The 19,606-nt window shown below is 45.2% G+C and overlaps 1 protein-coding gene across 5 annotated transcripts in view; it reads right to left on the bottom strand.

Annotated features, from left to right (window-relative positions):
• The window catches only part of LOC122930725 (zinc finger protein 211-like), a 52,743-nt gene that overhangs the window by 17,291 nt on the left and 15,846 nt on the right, over positions 1-19,606 (bottom strand). For 4 of the 5 annotated variants that reach the window (XM_044284292.1, XM_044284293.1, XM_044284295.1 and 1 more), the window contains exon 4: positions 2,274-2,451. In XM_044284292.1, the coding sequence (XP_044140227.1) occupies positions 2,274-2,451 (178 nt within the window). The remainder of the gene's footprint in view (positions 1-2,273; positions 2,452-19,606) is intronic. The other variant, XM_044284294.1, reaches the window with a different exon arrangement.

Here is a 19,606-nt window from a genome sequence, read left to right as displayed (position 1 = left end):
TGCTCGGCCTTTACTGTCGCGGTTTTCAGCCTTTCTGTCTGAAGTTTAGTCTGTGACCAGTGAAATGCTCTATTGGGTTCAGATCCGGTGACTCGGCCGTTCTAGAATATTCCACTTCTTCAATAAACTCCGGGGTTGCTTCGGCTTTATGTTTCGGGTCATTGTCCGTCTGTATTATGAACGCCGACCAATCAGTTTGGTTGGATCTGAGCGCACAGTCTGTCTCTGAAGACCCCAGAATTCATCCGGCTGCTTCTGTCCTGTGTCACATGGTCAATAAACACTAGGGCCCCGGGGCCACCAGAAGCCATGCATGCCCAAGCATCACCCTGCCTCCACCGTGGTTCTACAGATGATGCGGTATGCTTTGGATCATGAGCTGTACCGAGCCTTCGCCATACTTTTTTATTTCCATCATTCTGGTAGAGGTCGATCTTGGTTTCATCCGTCCACAGAATGTTCTTTCAGAAGTGTGCTGGTTTTTGAAGATGTTTTTGAGCACAGTCCGATCCAGCCTTCTTATCCTTGAGGCTGATGAGCGGCTGCACCGCGCAGTGACCCCTCTGTATTACGTTCATGCAGTCTTCTCTCTATGGTAGATTTGGATATTGATACGCCTGTATCCTGGAGAGTGGGGTCACTTGGTCGGCTGTTGTGAAGGGGCTTCTCTTCACCATGGTAATTATTCTGACATCATCCACCACTGGTGTCTTCGTGGGCGTCCAGGTCTTCTTGCATGGTTGAGGTCACCAGCGCTTTCTTTCTTTCTCAGGATGTAGCAAACTGTAGATTTTGCCGCTCCTGATAGTGCAGCAACTTCTCGGACGGGTTTCTTCTGTTTTCGCAGATGAAGGACGGCTTGTGTCACCTGCACGGAGAGCTCCTCTGACCGCATGTTTACTGCTCAGCAAAATCTTCAAAATGCAAGCACCGCACCCCAAATCAACTCCAGGCCTTTTATGTGCTTAATTGAGAAGGAAATACTGAAGGAACTGCCCACAGCCGCCCATGAGACGGCCCCCGAGTCAATTACCCAATTACTTTTGGTCCCTTTAAAAACAGGGCATCACATGTAACGGAGCTGAAGCTCCTAAACCCTTCATCCAATGTGAATGTGGATGCCCTGACATGAAAGCTAAAGGTCTGGACTTTATGTCCATTATATAAACTATAACGTGAATATGTTTTGGTAAACAGGTAATAAAAACACAATTTGTGTCAGTGTCCAAACATATATGGCCCCAACTGTGTGAACTCCACCCGGCCCATCATCTGGCTGCTGTTTATGTAGTATATATAGTGATGACGGATCCTCTGTAGCCCAGGACACCCTAGGCCAGTGACATCACATTCATCGGTCACATGGCCTAGACAACGCACAGCGCTGTCCGGAGAGCCGCGGTCGGCGGGGGTCCTTGGTGCCCAGAGGATAGGTCATCAGTGCAAAAAAAAAGGGCTGAAAACGCCTTTAAAAGTTTTAAAAATATTAAAAGCCATTATTTTTCATATTACTTGTAAAGCCGGACAACTTATACAGAAAAGACACGAAAATGGTTTTCTTCTCTGTTCCTCAACTCCGTGTAGCGCACAATGGTCCCAGTGAAACCTCCCGCAGACAACATTAATTGGACTGACCCGCAGCAGTACCACGCTAGCTATGCCACGCCAGAAACGCTGCAAATTTAAAGGGCAAATATACCTTACGGGATGTTTTTTTAACATTACCAGCCCCAAAAAAGTAAAATTATATGTGCCTCAAAATGGTGAAATGGAGAAAAAATTCTAGTTAAAAAAAAAAAAAATCTATAATTGACGGCCTACGTTATATGCCAGAATTCTGAGGCGATATTGCATATGAGGCCACACCCTCTTGGCAAGTTGGGCACAATTAATACAACTTTGCCTATGATTTCTGACTACGTCTAGCTGCGAGTAGGCCCCGGCCGGCCAGTACCCAGTAGGCCCCGGCCGGCCAGTACCCAGTAGGCCCCGGCCGGCCAGTACCCAGTAGGCCCCGGCCGGCCAGTACCCAGTAGGCCCCGGCCGGCCAGTACCCAGTAGGCCCCGGCCGGCCAGTACCCAGTAGGCCCCGGCCGGCCAGTACCCAGTAGGTCCGGGCCCCGCACACATAGATACAAGTGGGAGTTATTGCCGTGCCGCTGTCTCAGCCAATCAGCTTTTGTCTTCTAACCCGCAGAGATCTTTACTACCTGATCACCATCATGATAGCGCCACCTGCTGACTAATGTGTGGGAAAGGTAGAGGACAGTTACCGCAAACCGGGGGAGGGGCTCTATTCATGCCTGGTGATGAGTCGCAGTCATTACCCATGCCCTGCAGGGTCTGCTCATTCTCGGTCAGGAGGTCGCCGTACAGCTCCCGCTGCTCTCTCTCGAGATGCGTCCAGTCTTCATCTGACAAGTTCACAGCTTGTTCATGAGACACGGGGCCCTGAAACATGGGAAACACATTACAGAGCCTGGAAACCATCAACAAGCAGAATGCACAAAACCGGCCTGTTATTAAAGTGTTGTGGAACAAGCTCAATACCACTGTTAGCCCCCAGAACATCCATGTCAAAAACACATGTCCACTGAGGCCAAGGCTGTCCCATGGACTCACATGTAAACAGGGGGCACACATGCATCACGGACTCGCATGTAAACAGGGAGCACACATGCATCACGGACTCGCATGTAAACAGGGAGCACACATGCATCACGGACTCGCATGTAAACAGGGAGCACACATGCATCACGGACTCGCATGTAAACAGGGAGCACACATGCATCACGGACTCGCATGTAAACAGGGAGCACACATGCATCACGGACTCACATGTAAACAGGGAGCACACATGCATCACGGACTCACATGTAAACAGGGAGCACACATGCATCACGGACTCACATGTAAACAGGGAGCACACATGCATCACGGACTCACATGTAAACAGGGAGCACACATGCATCACGGACTCACATGTAAACAGGGAGCACACATGCATCACGGACTCACATGTAAACAGGGAGCACACATGCATCACGGACTCACATGTAAACAGGGAGCACACATGCATCATGGACTCACATGTAAAAGGGAGCTGGAAACCAACTAAGCATCCCTAAATCCTATCCCTGACATCCTGACTATATGAGCCGCCTCGATGATAGGGGGGGCTCATACTCTCGAACCAGGGCCCTACTGACCCTAACGGTCCCTGCAATATGGCGGCAGAAGGTGAAGACAACCGATTCCTCCAAGACACGGAGGAACCGGAGTCTCCAACAGGCCTAGCAACAAAGGGGAAGAAAGCAGCCAGCAGTGGACAACAAAACAGGTAAGTGTCCAGAGGCAGAAAACACAACTGCCAACAGGACCAACATGGACCCCTACCTGACACAGCAGCAACAAGAAACACGAGCAGTCCATGCCGCTACCACTGGATCCTGGTAATGCGCATGGTCCCAAACACACACACACACCGGGCAGGACCCAGCACGAACAACAAACACAAACTAGTAGTAACAACCTGGACCACCATGCGACAAGAACCATGGCGGCACCAGGCTGTGCTGCCTGATGTTCCCCCGCCGGGGAACCCCAGGGACCTCCTTCAGGAGATATAGGACATACAAAGGATATGTCTGGCATCCATGCTGACCTGAAACACCAAACAGGCCAGACATGAAACACCAAACCAGACAAAACAACAACCCCAAACATAAACCCCACACCAAACATACAACAAGTGAGGTAGGGTACCAGAAACAGACACAAAGGGGTGAGATAAAAAGACATCAGGTGACATTGATGTCCCATAAGGTGGCCCTCAAGGACTGGGCAGATGGAAAAGCACCAGCGGCTCAAGACACTGAAGACAATCTGACCTCACAACTCAGAACAATAAGCGCCAAGAGGCCACATCCAGCTCCACCTTGCACACACCTTAACCCCATAACACCAGAAATGGGAAGGGAAAAGTGCACATGCATGCATAACAAACAACATGTTGCCACCGGCAACCATCATGCGCGGCAAAAGTGTCACGGCAAACTACCACCAAGCCGTGACACAGAGGCTCTGTCATACAGACATGAGGTGATCCTGTGGGCAGCCTGACAGGAACCAGTAGGGAGGATCACATCATGTCTACATTACAGAGTTCCTACAATAGGTAGTACCTGAGTGATCCTATATGCGATACTCATTGACAAATAACATAAAGGCACCAAGAAGGCGTTGCTGGAATGAAGCTTTCACTGTGTGACCGCAATGATGATAGATTTAAGAGATTACAAGGACTGTACAATGGAGAGGAGGCTCTAGGACCCGGATGGCGGCCTCTAGGCCGGACACAAGACGAGACACGGCCTCTAGGCCAAACACAAGACGAGACACGGCCTCTAGGCCGGACACAAGACGAGACACGGCCTCTAGGCCAAACACAAGACGAGACACGGCCTCTAGGCCAAACACAAGACGAGACACGGCCTCTAGGCCAAACACAAGACGAGACGCGGCCTCTAGGCCAAACACAAGACGAGACGCGGCCTCTAGGCTGGACACAAGACGAGACGCGGCCTCTAGGCTGGACACAAGACGAGACGCGGCCTCTAGGCCGGACACAAGACGAGACGCGGCCTCTAGGCTGGACACAAGACGAGACGCGGCCTCTAGGCTGGACACAAGACGAGACGCGGCCTCTAGGCTGGACACAAGACGAGACGCGGCCTCTAGGCTGGACACAAGACGAGACGCGGCCTCTAGGCTGGACACAAGACGAGACGCGGCCTCTAGGCTGGACACAAGACGAGACACGGCCTCTAGGCCAAACACAAGACGAGCTGTTAGTGTCCTCGTATCACTACTAGGGGTGACCAACTGACATATGTGATGGCACCCCCAATCACACCAGCAGTTGTAAGCCCTGCCATGAGGGGAACACATGTGAGGCAGGACGTTCTGCACATATCACTGAGCTGTCTGTGTCCTCGTATTACTACGAGCTGTTGTGGAATCCCAAACAGAAGCTGGATTCATCTCTAAAGATTATACAGTTCCAGTCCAGGTTTCTCATTTGTGACACCACTGCAAATGAAGACGACAGTTCTTATAGGGCAGCGAGGGAAGCACTTTTACGCCCTCTTGTGGGAAGACACAGAAGTCTAATCAGACGACACCTGAAATCATTTCGATCTCATGCACACAAACCTATTTTGTTTCCGCGTCCGTTCCGTTTTTTTCTGCGGATAGGATGTGGACTCATTCATTTCAACGGGTCCGCAAAAAAATGCGGACAACACACCGTGTACTATCCGCATCCATATGTCCGTTCCCCCCGCAAAAAAGTATATAACAACATGTCCTATTCTTGTCCGTTTTAGGAATTGTTACAATGGATCCGCAAAAAATAAATAAAAAATAATAAATAAATGGATGGGACATGGATGTCATCTTTTTTTTTTTTTTGCGGATCTGCAAAAAACACATACGGTCGTGTGCATGTAGCCTTACAAATCTACCCGAGACATAACTGCATGCCGAGTTTTGCAGCAATCCAAGATTTCCATTTGGCTGTGTTGGTCCTTTGGTCAAGGAGTGTATATTCCACTGCCAGAAATACATGTGCCAGAATGTCAGGGAAGTGAAGAAGCAATGGCTTTGGTTTTTACAGAAACCATGAAAAAAAAACCTCTTTTTGGCAGCCGTAAAGTATAGGACATGAAGGACATGTAGGGGTAGTAGTAGCGGCAGCAGCACAGGATGGAACATGATGACCAGACAGAAGGTAGCAGTGGCATCAGGGGATGGTGTTAAAGAGGCATGGTCAGCAATGGAAGATCGATTCAGTAACATCAGCTAGAGGTGGGTCAATCTTCAAGGATCAGTGCCTGATTCACTTTCACAAATATAATGTTTTCCACACTTGTGGAGGGCAATTTTTCCCTCTTTGGTGTGAAGACACCGCCTGCCAGGCTGAATACCATGTCTGACATTGGAGGCTGGACCCCAATGGCAAACTGGGCCAGTGCCAGCCACTGGTCTATTCTGCTGGCCCAGAAGTCCAGGGGGTAAGAGAACAGGGTTTGTGACAGAGAAAGGGTAGAGTCCAGGTAGGACTGAACCTGGCTGTTCACATGATGACAGTCAGGTGGAGGTGGCATCTGTCCACCATATTCAGCAAAGTGCACTGCTGCTTCTTCTGCTACATGTTGTATCAGCAGTGCTGAGAGGGCTTGTGGAGCCTCGTGGAAATACAAGGCAGGGATGGCCTTTCTGCTGCGGAGAAAAAAAATGCCACTTGTGTATTCTTCATTTATCAGTTCCCTAAAGGCAGTATAATCCACAAAGTGGTACTGCAGGCATTTAGACCTACCGGTAAATGGTTTTCCAGGAGTCTGACATGATAGCACCACATGGAGGATGTCCTTTTTGACCTCTAAAGGACAGGAAGCACAGAGAGGTTAAAAGCCCCTCCCTCCATCACCAGTGCTTTTTCAATCACCACACCAGGATAGATGCAAACCTATTTATTTATTATTATTTTTACATGCAATCTATCAAAAAAAAAAAAAGGAGGGAATAAGGGGGGTGCTGTAATGTCGGACTCCTGGAAAACCAGTTACTGGTAGATCTAAATCCTACTTTCCAGGACGTCCTCCATGATAGCACCACATGGAGCAATACCAGATCAACTTTTTTAGATAGGGACTATGGCCTGGAGGACTCTCTTTCCAAAGGCCAAATCACTATTGGCAGCAAGGTCCAATCTATAATGTCTGCAAAAAGTATTAACACTGGACCAGGTTGCTGCCCTGCAGATCTGTTCAATTGAGCCATCTGCCTTTTCCGCCCAAGAAGCCGCCATTGCACGGGTAGAATGGGCCGTAACTTGTAAGGTAAAATCAATTTCCCGAGAAGAATTGGCATGAGAATCAAAGCTTTTATCCATCTTGCAATTGTGGTTTTTGATGCTCGTTTTCCTTTATTCTTCCCTGAAAACTGTAGAAATAAAACTGTGGTGAAACCAACGTCGCCACTGGGTTTTGGAGGGGTCGGATTGCCAGCCTCTTGCCTCAGGATTATGGCCCATACTAACTTTGAAGGAGAAGATAGTCCGGAAAGCCATGCTTGCGGCCGGCCAAATGTGACTTCCATGGAATTCGGGAACCCCTGCTCGGATCTGGGTGATTTTTGGATATGTTGTTCACCCAGATCAGAGCTACCCATGGATGTATACATTATGGGGATATATGTGGGGTTTTAAGGCGTTTTCTGTGTTTTGGAAAAAATGTGTCTGTTCTGTCTGTGAGTGATTAAGTTATCCCATTATGCTTGGTAATTGTATTTTGTTGATTGCGTCTCAGACAATGCCAGTGTGTTAGTTAATTGCGTCTCAGACAATGCCAGTGCGTTAGTTAATTGCGTCTCAGACAATGCCAGTGTGTTAGTTAATTGCGTCTCAGACGATGCTCATTGTATTTTGTTGATTGCGTTACAGACAGAGGGAAGGGGGTTTTGTGTACAATTGCTGGGAAGGTTTCAATACTGTAAATGCATGTGATTGGCTAAAATATAAACTGTCACAGTCTTCTACAGGGGCCCCAGAGGGAGTGTCCCTTGCTAGGAGACCTGCATAAAAGGCTGAAAAATAACCCATTAAAGAGTTGCTGTTTTTACATTCAACATAGAGCCTCGTCTCATGTGTATGGGGATTTGTATACGTGTATACTCCCCTGGCTATTACTTCTAGCTCTTGTAAGAGCTGTTCCTGGTTCCTGTAGTGGTATCTGTGTCGAGCGGAGTGCTTGGTGTCCTCGGGAGGCACTGGGAGCATCCATTAACTGAGGTCGGGGTGCCAGGAGATCCTTTACAAAAGCCAAGTCTTTTCTAAAAAGTTACGTAGACTCCAGGTATTCCAGGACTGAACGTCTGACATTGAGTGTATAAAATCTTTCTCCTTTTTTGTATCTGTACAAAATGAAGGAATAATTATTTCCCCGATTTCTATGGGATGCTGACACTACTTTTGGGACAAAAGCTGCATCAAGCTTAAATATTATTCCATCTTCCAGGATTTTCAAATATGGTTCTCTGATAGAGCCTGTATCTCTCCTACTCTTCTGGCCGAGGTTATAGCCACTAAAAAAGCCGTTTTCATAGACAACATTTTTATGCTACACTCGTTAAGAGGTTCAAAGGGAGGATTACATGGGCAATTTAGAACCGATGATAAATCCCAGGGCGGAACACACTTCTGTGTGGAAGGATGGATTCTGCATACGGCTCTAGAGAAAGTCTTAATCCATCTGTGATCTGCTAAAGGAAAGTCTAAAAAACCAGCTTAATGCGGAAATCTGTACTTACCTAGTACTAGGTCTAAGACCCCTGTCGAAACCTTCTTGAAGAAATTCAAGAATATTCTGCACAGACAGAGAAGAGCCCTGTTACAAAGAATTATACCAAGAACAACATTTCTTCCACACCTCACCATATATAGCAGAGGTAACTTTATTATGACTTTGTTGCATAGTAAGAACGACAGAGTCTGAAAAAACTCTGGATTTCAGCATCTGTTCCTCAGAAGCCATGCTGTTAATCTCAGTCTGTGCACCTGAGGGTGTTTTAGAAGGCCCTGCATGAGAAGATCTTCCTCTGGAGGGGGAAAACATTGCTCTTCCAAAGTTAGCTCCTTTAACACCGGGAAAAAGGAGCCATCATTATTAGGGTCACAGGATCAGATCTGAGCTTCTTTAAGACTGCTGGTATTTAGGAGAAAGGGTGGAAAGGCAAAGACCAGATTTATATCCCATTTCTGAGAAAGCGCATCCACCGCTACTGGATTGTCTACCGGGTTTAGAGAAAAGAATAGACGTAGCTGCGCGTTTTTCCTTGTGGCAGTCACCCATTTCTTGCAGAGAAAATTGAAGATGTTTTTTTTGAAACTCCATTCTCCTGGACTGATGGGAGACCTGCTCAAAAAGTCAGCCATCACATTTTCTTTTCCATTTAAAATTGATAGCTCAAAATAAAAGGACCAATCTTTCTGCCCAACTGAAGATTTGGTCTGCCAAGAACGGGCAGGAATTTTGAACCCCTCTGTCTTTTTAGATAGGAGACAGTTGTCATATTGTCCAACAATACTCATGGTGACCCTTTAGTATGTGCTCTGCTTTCTGAAAGGTCTCCAGGACCGCTTTCAATTCTCTGTAATTTGAAGACCGGTGAAATAGGTCCTGATTCCAGAGTCCCTGGAAGTAATTGTCATAGATTTGCGCACCCCAACCTGTTTTGCTGGCATCTGTCGTTACCAGGATCTGTGGTTGAAAAAACCATGGGACACCACTTGATAATTTTTCGAGAATTGTCCACCATGCCAGGCTGTGAATCACTGTCTGGTAGTTGTATTTTTAGATCCAAGGTTCTCGAATCCTTGTTCCATCTTGTCAATTATTTTCTGAAAAGGTCTGGAATGGAATTTACTCCATGGAACAGTCAGTATACAAGAAGTCAACAATCGCATTATTCTCATGGCTTTTCTTTTTATTTTGTAGAATGGAGATCTCCCTGCAAATTGATACACGCTTCTCCTCTGGTAGAAAAGATCTCTGGATCTTGGAGCCTAGGAGGGTATCCAGAAAGATTATTTTTGTTTCTGGAAGCAAATTAGATTTTTCCATACTGATTATCCAACCTAGCCAAGAAAGGGTTTTCAGAGTGAACACTAGATGATCTTGAAGGATGGTGGAAGAGGGTGCTGTTAAAAGGAAATAGTCTAGAAATGGGATGATCACAATTCCCTTTTCTCTCCGTAACCAAGAAACTACTTCTGACATAATTTCTGTGAATATTCTTGGTGCAGAAGCCAGGCCAAATGGAAGACACTGAAACTGGTAATGTAGTATCGAGGATCCTTCTTGAATTGCAAATCTCAGGAATGTTTGATCTTCTGGGCATATTGGCACATGATATGCATCCTTTAAGTCCAGTGTACACATCACATGCCCCCCGGACGGATGAGTTCGATTGTTGATTTTACGGACTCCATCCTGAATCTCTTGTATCTTACCCACTGGTTCAAAAATTTTAGATTTAGAATGGATCGGAATGTGCCATTGGGTTTCTTTATCAGGAATACGCTTGAATAGTGACCTGCAAAATGTTCTTCTGGGGGTACCGGCCTGATGGCCTGGAGAAATAACAGCTTGGTGAGATCTTTTCTGATTCTGATCTGGCTGAAACTGGCCAAGATTAATATTTTTGGGGGCGGAGCCTGAAAATTCTATTCTGTACCCTTTCTCTATTATCCCGAGGATACAAGGGGTGTCTGTCATTTATTTCCACTGTGGGAGAAAGAACTTTAGTCTTCCCCCCACACGAGACCGTCATTGCTTATTTTGGGATGAACTTGGATTAAGGAGAAAGCACCTCCCTTTACTACCTTTGGGAAAACTCTACCTGCTCGTCTTGCCCTTCCCTCGATAGGTCGATGACTGGTAACTAGAGTTGTAGCTATACCAAATTTTTTATTCGATTTCAATACCATAAAAAAGTATTGTGATACTTGATACCACGCGAAAAAAATAAACCAAAAAAAGTCTAGTGCATTTTGCATTTTTTTAAAATGGCGAATCGCGCAGGTTTATTTTTCCTGTTCCGGCGTTCACCGCATAGATATTTTCTTATTTTAATAGTTTTGACTTTTCGGACGTGGCGATATGTTTATTTATTTGTTTATATATTTTATATGTAATTTATACTTAATATTTTGGTGGGTTTGTTAAAACTTTTTTTTTTTTTTTTTTATAACTATTTCCCCCCTTAGGGGCTAGAGCCTGGGATCTTTTCATCCCTTGTCCTATTCACCCTGATAGAGCTCTATTAGGGTGACTAGGACTTTACACTCTCCCTGCTGCTCTGTGCACACAGCAGCAGGGAGCCGACTATGGTAGCGTTCTGGCTGCCATGGTAACCGATTGGAGCCAATGATTCTAATACTGATGATGGGGGGGGGGGGCACTGCGCGACCAATGATAATTAACCTTTAATACAGGAGGCGAGTACTGGCAGCAAATCAGCGGCAGTTAACCCCTCAGGTGCCGCTGATCGCAGCTCCCTGTCAGAGGCAGGGTGTCGGCAATGTGATTCTGCTGCCAGCACCTGCCTCCTGTATTAAAAGTACCTTTTGTTAGCAGGACATGTAGAGCGGCGCCCAGAGATGTCCCAGCACTTACTATTATTCCTGGGCGCCGCTCCATTCACCCGCTGTGCCCCCATTACTGTCTCTTAGTGGGTGTTCCTTCTCCCTGAGCTGTGCTGCAATTGGACAGCGCTACAGCCAGGAACGCCCACTAGAGAAGCTGATGTCTCCTCCCCATCGCTCCGATAGTAGTAATTGGCATACGGAGCAGGAGACTGTAACCGGGGCATAGCAGGAGAACGGAGCGGCGCCCAGGAATAATAGTAAGTGCAGGGAGACCCCTGGGCGCCGCTCTACATGTCTGTATACTTAAAGTCCGACCCATTAAAGGTCCTCCTATTATTGAGTGCGCAGTGCACCCGCCCCTCCTCCACCCCTCTCTATCGGCAGCAGCAGCACAGGGGGAGGGAGAGACTGCTTCCTTCTCCCCTGTGCTGCTGAGGGAACATGAGCACGCTCTCAGCAGCGCGCTCATGTTCTGTGACACTAGACTGCGCAGCAGCGCAGGCCAGTATTGAAAAAAATGGAAATCCTGGTATACAATACCAGGACAAAAGTATCGATTGGGTATCAAAATTTCGACACCCGCAACAACCCTACTGGTAACGAGGCCCTGGTATACAAAAGGACTGAGTCTTTCTAGATTTTTCTTCTGGAAACCCCTTCTTAGCTGTAGTTTTTTCCAAAAAGGTATCCAGGACAGGGCCAAATACGTAAAAGCCAGAAAAGGGTATGGTACACAGATTGTTTTTAGAAGAGATGTCACCAGACCAGGTTTTAAGCCATAAGGGTCGTCTAGTGGACTTAGACCGGACACTGCCTCTTGCTCCGAACCTGAGCGACTCTGCGGAGGCATCTGCAACAAATGCTGTAGCCATTTTCAAAAGCGGTATTGATTCTAAAATTTCCATCTTGAGGTGCTCTTCTAATTGGGTTAACCATAAAAATAAAGATCTGGCGACAGATGCGGCAGTGATGTTAGTATTGATGAGGGCAGAAGAAGTTTCCAAGACTTTTTTAAGAGACTGTCCATTTTTCGGGCATGGCATCTTTTAGCTAAAAAGAATCCTCAAACAGTAAGGTAGTCTTCTTTATTACTTTAACTATAGCAATGTCGATGTTGGGGGCTTTCGACCCATAATTTAGTGTCTTCAGGATTAAATTCCCGAGAGACATGGAGTCTCTTTTCTGCCTCTTCCCCTTCTTCCATGACAAGTGATTTAAGATTCTCATTTACAGGAAAAAGGCGTCTTCTTTTTACTTTTAGCCCGCCAAACATTTCATCCTGTATAGGGCGGGTTTGTTGAAACCTCTTCTACCTCCATAAGAAATAAGTGAGTCCAGATCTTCTGAGGAAAAAATAACTTGTTATCTTCCTCCATAGAGCATGAGGGAACATCATCTTCCTCATCATCCTCTAACTCTCCCTCAGACCTTAATTGGTATGAAGCTGAACTTCTCCTTAATGGGGGACTCAATCCACCTGGAAAGTCGACCATGCTGTAGTAATGCGAGTCTACCCCTCCCCCAGGGGCACTGGTATCTGCGGCTCCTTCGTTTGTTAAAATAAAATAAAAACATGGCTGCGCCCATCTAAGGGTGAAAGTGACGTCAGGCGCAGGCGTCTCGCGCCCGGAAGCGATCATCGACGATGCAGCCCGATGCTGTGCTTGCGGCCTGCTGCTGTGGTGAAGCCCAGCAGTGACGTCAAACGCTGTGGCCCCAGATCGGAAAGATGCTGCCGCCACATGTCCTGTCATGGCGCTACCCAGAGCACTGGAACAACGCAGAGCCCAACCTTAGGGAAACGGCTTCTGCACCGGACCCAGAGAACTGGTAAGGCCAGGAGACCCCAACCACAAAGAGTGCTACTCGAGCCCCAACATAAGGGAGGAAGGAGAGGCTAAGGGAGCCTCTCTGTTGCTGCTGACCTGTAAGGGACTGATGATGGAGGGGCCCATTAACCTCTCTATGCTTCCTGTCCCTTAGAGGTCAATAAGGACATCCTCCACGTGGTGCTGTCATGGAGGACGTCCGGGAAATACTGTAAAAAACGCGCAATTGAACAGAGCCGAAAGCAACACATGGCAAATGCGACGCTGAAAAACACGAGGAGCGACTCCAGTGTAACTACGACGCATAAAGGTAAGTCAGCCATTATGGTGAATGACTGGGCTGCTACGCATTTACAACCCCTTAGGGACCGGGCTCATATTCACCTTAAGGACCCGGCCATTTTTTACAAATCTGACCAGTGTCACTTTATGTGGTGATAACTTTAAAACGCTTTGACTTCTCCCGGCCGTTCTGAGAAAGTTTTTTCATCACATATTGTACTTCATGACGCTGGTAAAATGGAGTAAAAAATAACATTTTTATTTATAAAAAATAAATAAAAAATTTGCCAAAAGTTTCAAAAAATTAGCAAATTTAAAAGTTTCAATTTCTCTACTTCTATAATACATAGTAATACCTACAAAAATATTTACTTTGCATTCCACATGGGTCTACTTCATGTTTGGATCATTTTGTAAATTACATTTTCTTTTTTTGGGAAGTTACAAGGCTTAGAAGTTTAGAAGCAAATCATGAAACTTTTCAGAAAAAAAAACAAAAAAAAAAAACACTTTTTTAAAAGGACCAGTTCAGGTCTGAAGTCCCTTTGTGAGGCTTACATAACAGGGGGTTCAGACCTGAGCGTTCTGAAACGAGCGCTCTGTATGCGCGATTGTACGGGCGTTTACAATCGCGCATACAGAGACAGGCGTTCACACATTGTCGCGCGTTCCCGAATATCTATGTGCGGGAACGCGCGACAAACGCCCCAAAAAAAGCTCAAGAACTTGTTTGAGCGTTGGGCGTTTTACAGCGCGATCGTACGCGCTGTAAAACGCTCAGGTCTGAACTTAGGGTAATAGAAACCACCCAAAAATGACCCCATTCTAGAAACGACACCCCTCAAGGTATACAAAACAGTTTTTACAAACTTTGTTAACCCTTTAGGTGTTCCACAAGAATTAATGGAGATAAAATTTCAATATTTCACTTTTTTTGCAATTTTCCATTTTAATAATTTTTTTCCAGTTACAAAGCAAGGGTTAACAGCCAAACAAAATTCAATATTTATGGCCCTGATTCTGTAGTTTACAGAAACACCCCATATGTGGTCGTAAACCGCTGTACGGGCACACGGCAGGGCGCAGGAGGAAAGGTGCGCCATACGGTTTTTGGAAGGCAGGTTTTGCTGGACTGTTTTTTGACACCATGTCCCATTTGAAGCCCCCCTGATGCACCTCTAGAGTAGAAACTCCTAAAAAGTGACCCCATTTTAGAAACTACAGGATAAGGTAGCAGTATTGTTGGTACTAGTTTAGGGTACATATGATTTTTGGTTGCTCTATATTACACTTTTTGTGAGGCAAGGTAACAAAAAATAGCTGTTTTGGCACCGTTTTTATTTTTTGTTATTTACAACATTCATCTGACAGGTTAGATCATGTGGTATTTTTTTTTTAGAGCAGGTTGTCACGGACGCAACAATACCAAATAGGACTACTTTTTGGTTGTTTATTTCAGTTTTACATAACAAAGCATTATTTTTAATTTTTTTTTAATGATTCTTTAGGGTCTCCACATTCTGAGAGCCATAGTTTTATTTATTTTTTGGGCGACTGTCTTGTGTAGAGGGCTCATTTTTTTCGGGATGAGATGATGGTTTGATTGGCACTATTTTGGGGTGTGTATGACTTTTTTATTGCTTGCTATTACACTTTTTGTGATGTAAGGTGACGAAAAATGGCTTTTTTTTTACACCATTTTAATTTTTTTTACGGTATTTACCTGAGGGGTTAGGTCATATAATATTTTTATAGAGCAGGTTAATACGGACGCGGAGATACCTAATATATATACTTTTATTTTATTTATGTAAGTTTTACACAATAATATTTTTGAAAAAAAAATAAAATAAAATCATGTTTTAGTGTCTCCATATTCTGAGAGCCATAGTTTTTTTCAGTTTTTGGGCGATTATCTTAGGTAGGGTATGATTTTTACGGGATGAGATGACTGTTTGATTGGCACTATTTTGGGGTGCGTGTGACTTTTTGATCTCTTGCTATTACACTTTTTTTGATGCAAGGTGACAAGAAATGGCTTTTTTTACACCGTTTATTTTTATTTATTTTTTTACGGTATTCACCTGAAGGATTAGGTCATGTGATATTTTTGAAACAAAAAAAATAAAAATAAATCATATTTCCCCCCCCCCACCCCCCCAATATTTTTATTATCAGCAAGACATGGTGAAAATGATGTGTAACAAATTATACAAGAAGAATAAACAGTGTAAGTACCAGGGCTGTGGAGTCGGAGCATTTATCTACCGACTCCACAGCCCTGGTAAGTACATAGATTTTGCTTTTCACAATAGAGAATAAATCTTTATTTGACATAAAAACATAGACAAAAATACAGATACATGGAGACCACACAGGGCACTTCCAGAGAACAGTCCACAATGAAGGCTATATTCCCAAATAACAAATGATGTGGTATTTTACATTTACCGTGTGAGATCCTCCCGATAAAGCAATAAGCGAAACGTGCGTCGAGGATCGCTCGACAGAGACAGGCCGCATTTGAATCACTGGATATTGGGGTAAGAGAGGAGTTTAGACCAGTCTTGGTGCTTAGATAACAGATTTTATGCAATATGCTGTGAACTATATATGGCACCGGCCTCTGAATACAGATGTTACTGATACCCCGGTCATAGTGATGCTATATGCATGTAAGGTGAGAGATCGCTGCATCCATGATTAGAGAAGCTTATATATGGCACCGGCCTCTGAATACAGATGTTACCGATACCCCGTCATAGTGATGCTATATGCATGTAAGGTGAGAGATCGCTGCATCCATGATTAGAGAAGCTTATATATGGCACCGGCCTCTGAATACAGATGTTACCGATACCCCGTCATAGTGATGCTATATGCATGTAAGGTGAGAGATCGCGGCATCCATGATTAGAGAAGCTTATATATGGCACCGGCCTCTGAATACAGATGTTACTGATACCCCGGTCACAGTGATGCTATATGCATGTAAGGTGAGAGATCGCTGCATCCATGATTAGAGAAGCTTATATATGGCACCGGCCTCTGAATACAGATGTTACTGATACCCGGTCATAGTGATGCTATATGCATGTAAGGTGAGAGATCGCTGCATCCATGATTAGAGAAGCTTATATATGGCACCGGCCTCTGAGTACAGATGTTACTGATACCCGGTCATAGTGATGCTATATGCATGTAAGGTGAGAGATAGCGGCATCCATGATTAGAGAAGGCTTATATATGGCACCGGCCTCTGAATACAGATGTTACCGATACCCGGTCATAGTGATGCTATATGCATGTAAGGTGAGAGATAGCGGCATCCATGATTAGAGAAGCTTATATATGGCACCGGCCTCTGAATACAGATGTTACCGATACCCCGGTCACAGTGATGCTATATGCATGTAAGGTGAGAGATAGCTGCATCCATGATTAGAGAAGCTTATATATGGCACCGGCCTCTGAATACAGATGTTACTGATACCCCGTCATAGTGATGCTATATGCATGTAAGGTGAGAGATCGCTGCATCCATGATTAGAGAAGCTTATATATGGCACCGGCCTCTGAATACAGATGTTACTGATACCCGGTCACAGTGATGCTATATGCATGTAAGGTGAGAGATAGCGGCATCCATGATTAGAGAAAGCTTATATATGGCACCGGCCTCTGAATACAGATGTTACCGATACCCCGTCATAGTGATGCTATATGCATGTAAGGTGAGAGATCGCTGCATCCATGATTAGAGAAGCTTATATATGGCACCGGCCTCTGAATACAGATGTTACTGATACCCCGTCATAGTGATGCTATATGCATGTAAGGTGAGAGATCGCTGCATCCATGATTAGAGAAGCTTATATATGGCACCGGCCTCTGAATACAGATGTTACTGATACCCCGTCATAGTGATGCTATATGCATGTAAGGTGAGAGATCGCTGCATCCATGATTAGAGAAAGCTTATATATGGCACCGGCCTCTGAGTACAGATGTTACTGATACCCGGTCATAGTGATGCTATATGCATGTAAGGTGAGAGATAGCGGCATCCATGATTAGAGAAAGCTTATATACGGCACCGGCCTCTGAATACAGATGTTACTGATACCCGGTCATAGTGATGCTATATGCATGTAAGGTGAGAGATAGCGGCATCCATGATTAGAGAAGCTTATATATGGCACCGGCCTCTGAATACAGATGTTACTGATACCCCGTCATAGTGATGCTATATGCATGTAAGGTGAGAGATCGCTGCATCCATGATTAGAGAAAGCTTATATATGGCCCCGGCCTCTGAATACAGATGTTACTGATACCCCGTCATAGTGATGCTATATGCATGTAAGGTGAGAGATAGCGGCATCCATGATTAGAGAAGCTTATATATGGCACCGGCCTCTGAATACAGATGTTACCGATACCCCGTCATAGTGATGCTATATGCATGTAAGGTGAGAGATCGCTGCATCCATGATTAGAGAAGCTTATATATGGCACCGGCCTCTGAATACAGATGTTACCGATACCCCGTCATAGTGATGCTATATGCATGTAAGGTGAGAGATAGCGGCATCCATGATTAGAGAAAGCTTATATATGGCACCGGCCTCTGAATACAGATGTTACTGATACCCGGTCATAGTGATGCTATATGCATGTAAGGTGAGAGATAGCGGCATCCATGATTAGAGAAAGCTTATATACGGCACCGGCCTCTGAATACAGATGTTACTGATACCCCGTCATAGTGATGCTATATGCATTTAAGGTGAGAGATCGCTGCATCCATGATTAGAGAAGCTTATATATGGCACCGGCCTCTGAATACAGATGTTACTGATACCCCGGTCACAGTGATGCTATATGCATGTAAGGTGAGAGATCGCTGCATCCATGATTAGAGAAGCTTATATATGGCACCGGCCTCTGAATACAGATGTTACCGATACCCCGTCATAGTGATGCTATATGCATGTAAGGTGAGAGATCGCTGCCTCCATGATTAGAGAAAGCTTATATATGGCACCGGCCTCTGAATACAGATGTTACCGATACCCCGTCATAGTGATGCTATATGCATGTAAGGTGAGAGATCGCGGCATCCATGATTAGAGAAAGCTTATATATGGCACCGGCCTCTGAATACAGATGTTACTGATACCCGGTCATAGTGATGCTATATGCATGTAAGGTGAGAGATCGCTGCATCCATGATTAGAGAAGCTTATATATGGCACCGGCCTCTGAATACAGATGTTACTGATACCCCGTCATAGTGATGCTATATGCATGTAAGGTGAGAGATCGCTGCATCCATGATTAGAGAAAGCTTATATACGGCACCGGCCTCTGAATACAGATGTTACCGATACCCCGTCATAGTGATGCTATATGCATGTAAGGTGAGAGATAGCGGCATCCATGATTAGAGAAGCTTATATATGGCACCGGCCTCTGAATACAGATGTTACTGATACCCCGTCATAGTGATGCTATATGCATGTAAGGTGAGAGATAGCGGCATCCATGATTAGAGAAGCTTATATATGGCACCGGCCTCTGAATACAGATGTTACTGATACCCGGTCATAGTGATGCTATATGCATGTAAGGTGAGAGATAGCGGCATCCATGATTAGAGAAGCTTATATATGGCACCGGCCTCTGAATACAGATGTTACTGATACCCCGTCATAGTGATGCTATATGCATGTAAGGTGAGAGATCGCTGCATCCATGATTAGAGAAAGCTTATATACGGCACCGGCCTCTGAATACAGATGTTACCGATACCCCGTCATAGTGATGCTATATGCATGTAAGGTGAGAGATCGCTGCATCCATGATTAGAGAAAGCTTATATACGGCACCGGCCTCTGAATACAGATGTTACCGATACCCAGTCATAGTGATGCTATATGCATGTAAGGTGAGAGATCGCTGCATCCATGATTAGAGAAAGCTTATATACGGCACCGGCCTCTGAATACAGATGTTACCGATACCCCGTCATAGTGATGCTACATGCATGTAAGGTGAGAGATCGCTGCATCCATGATTAGAGAAAGCTTATATACGGCACCGGCCTCTGAATACAGATGTTACTGATACCCCGTCATAGTGATGCTATATGCATGTAAGGTGAGAGATAGCGGCATCCATGATTAGAGAAGCTTATATACGGCACCGGCCTCTGAATACAGATGTTACCGATACCCGGTCATAGTGATGCTATATGCATGTAAGGTGAGAGATCGCGGCATCC

The sequence above is a fragment of the Bufo gargarizans genome, chromosome 3 (assembly GCF_014858855.1).
Source record: "Bufo gargarizans isolate SCDJY-AF-19 chromosome 3, ASM1485885v1, whole genome shotgun sequence".
Classification (NCBI taxonomy): Eukaryota; Metazoa; Chordata; class Amphibia; order Anura; family Bufonidae; genus Bufo; species Bufo gargarizans.
This window is presented reverse-complemented; position numbering and strand designations above follow the sequence as displayed.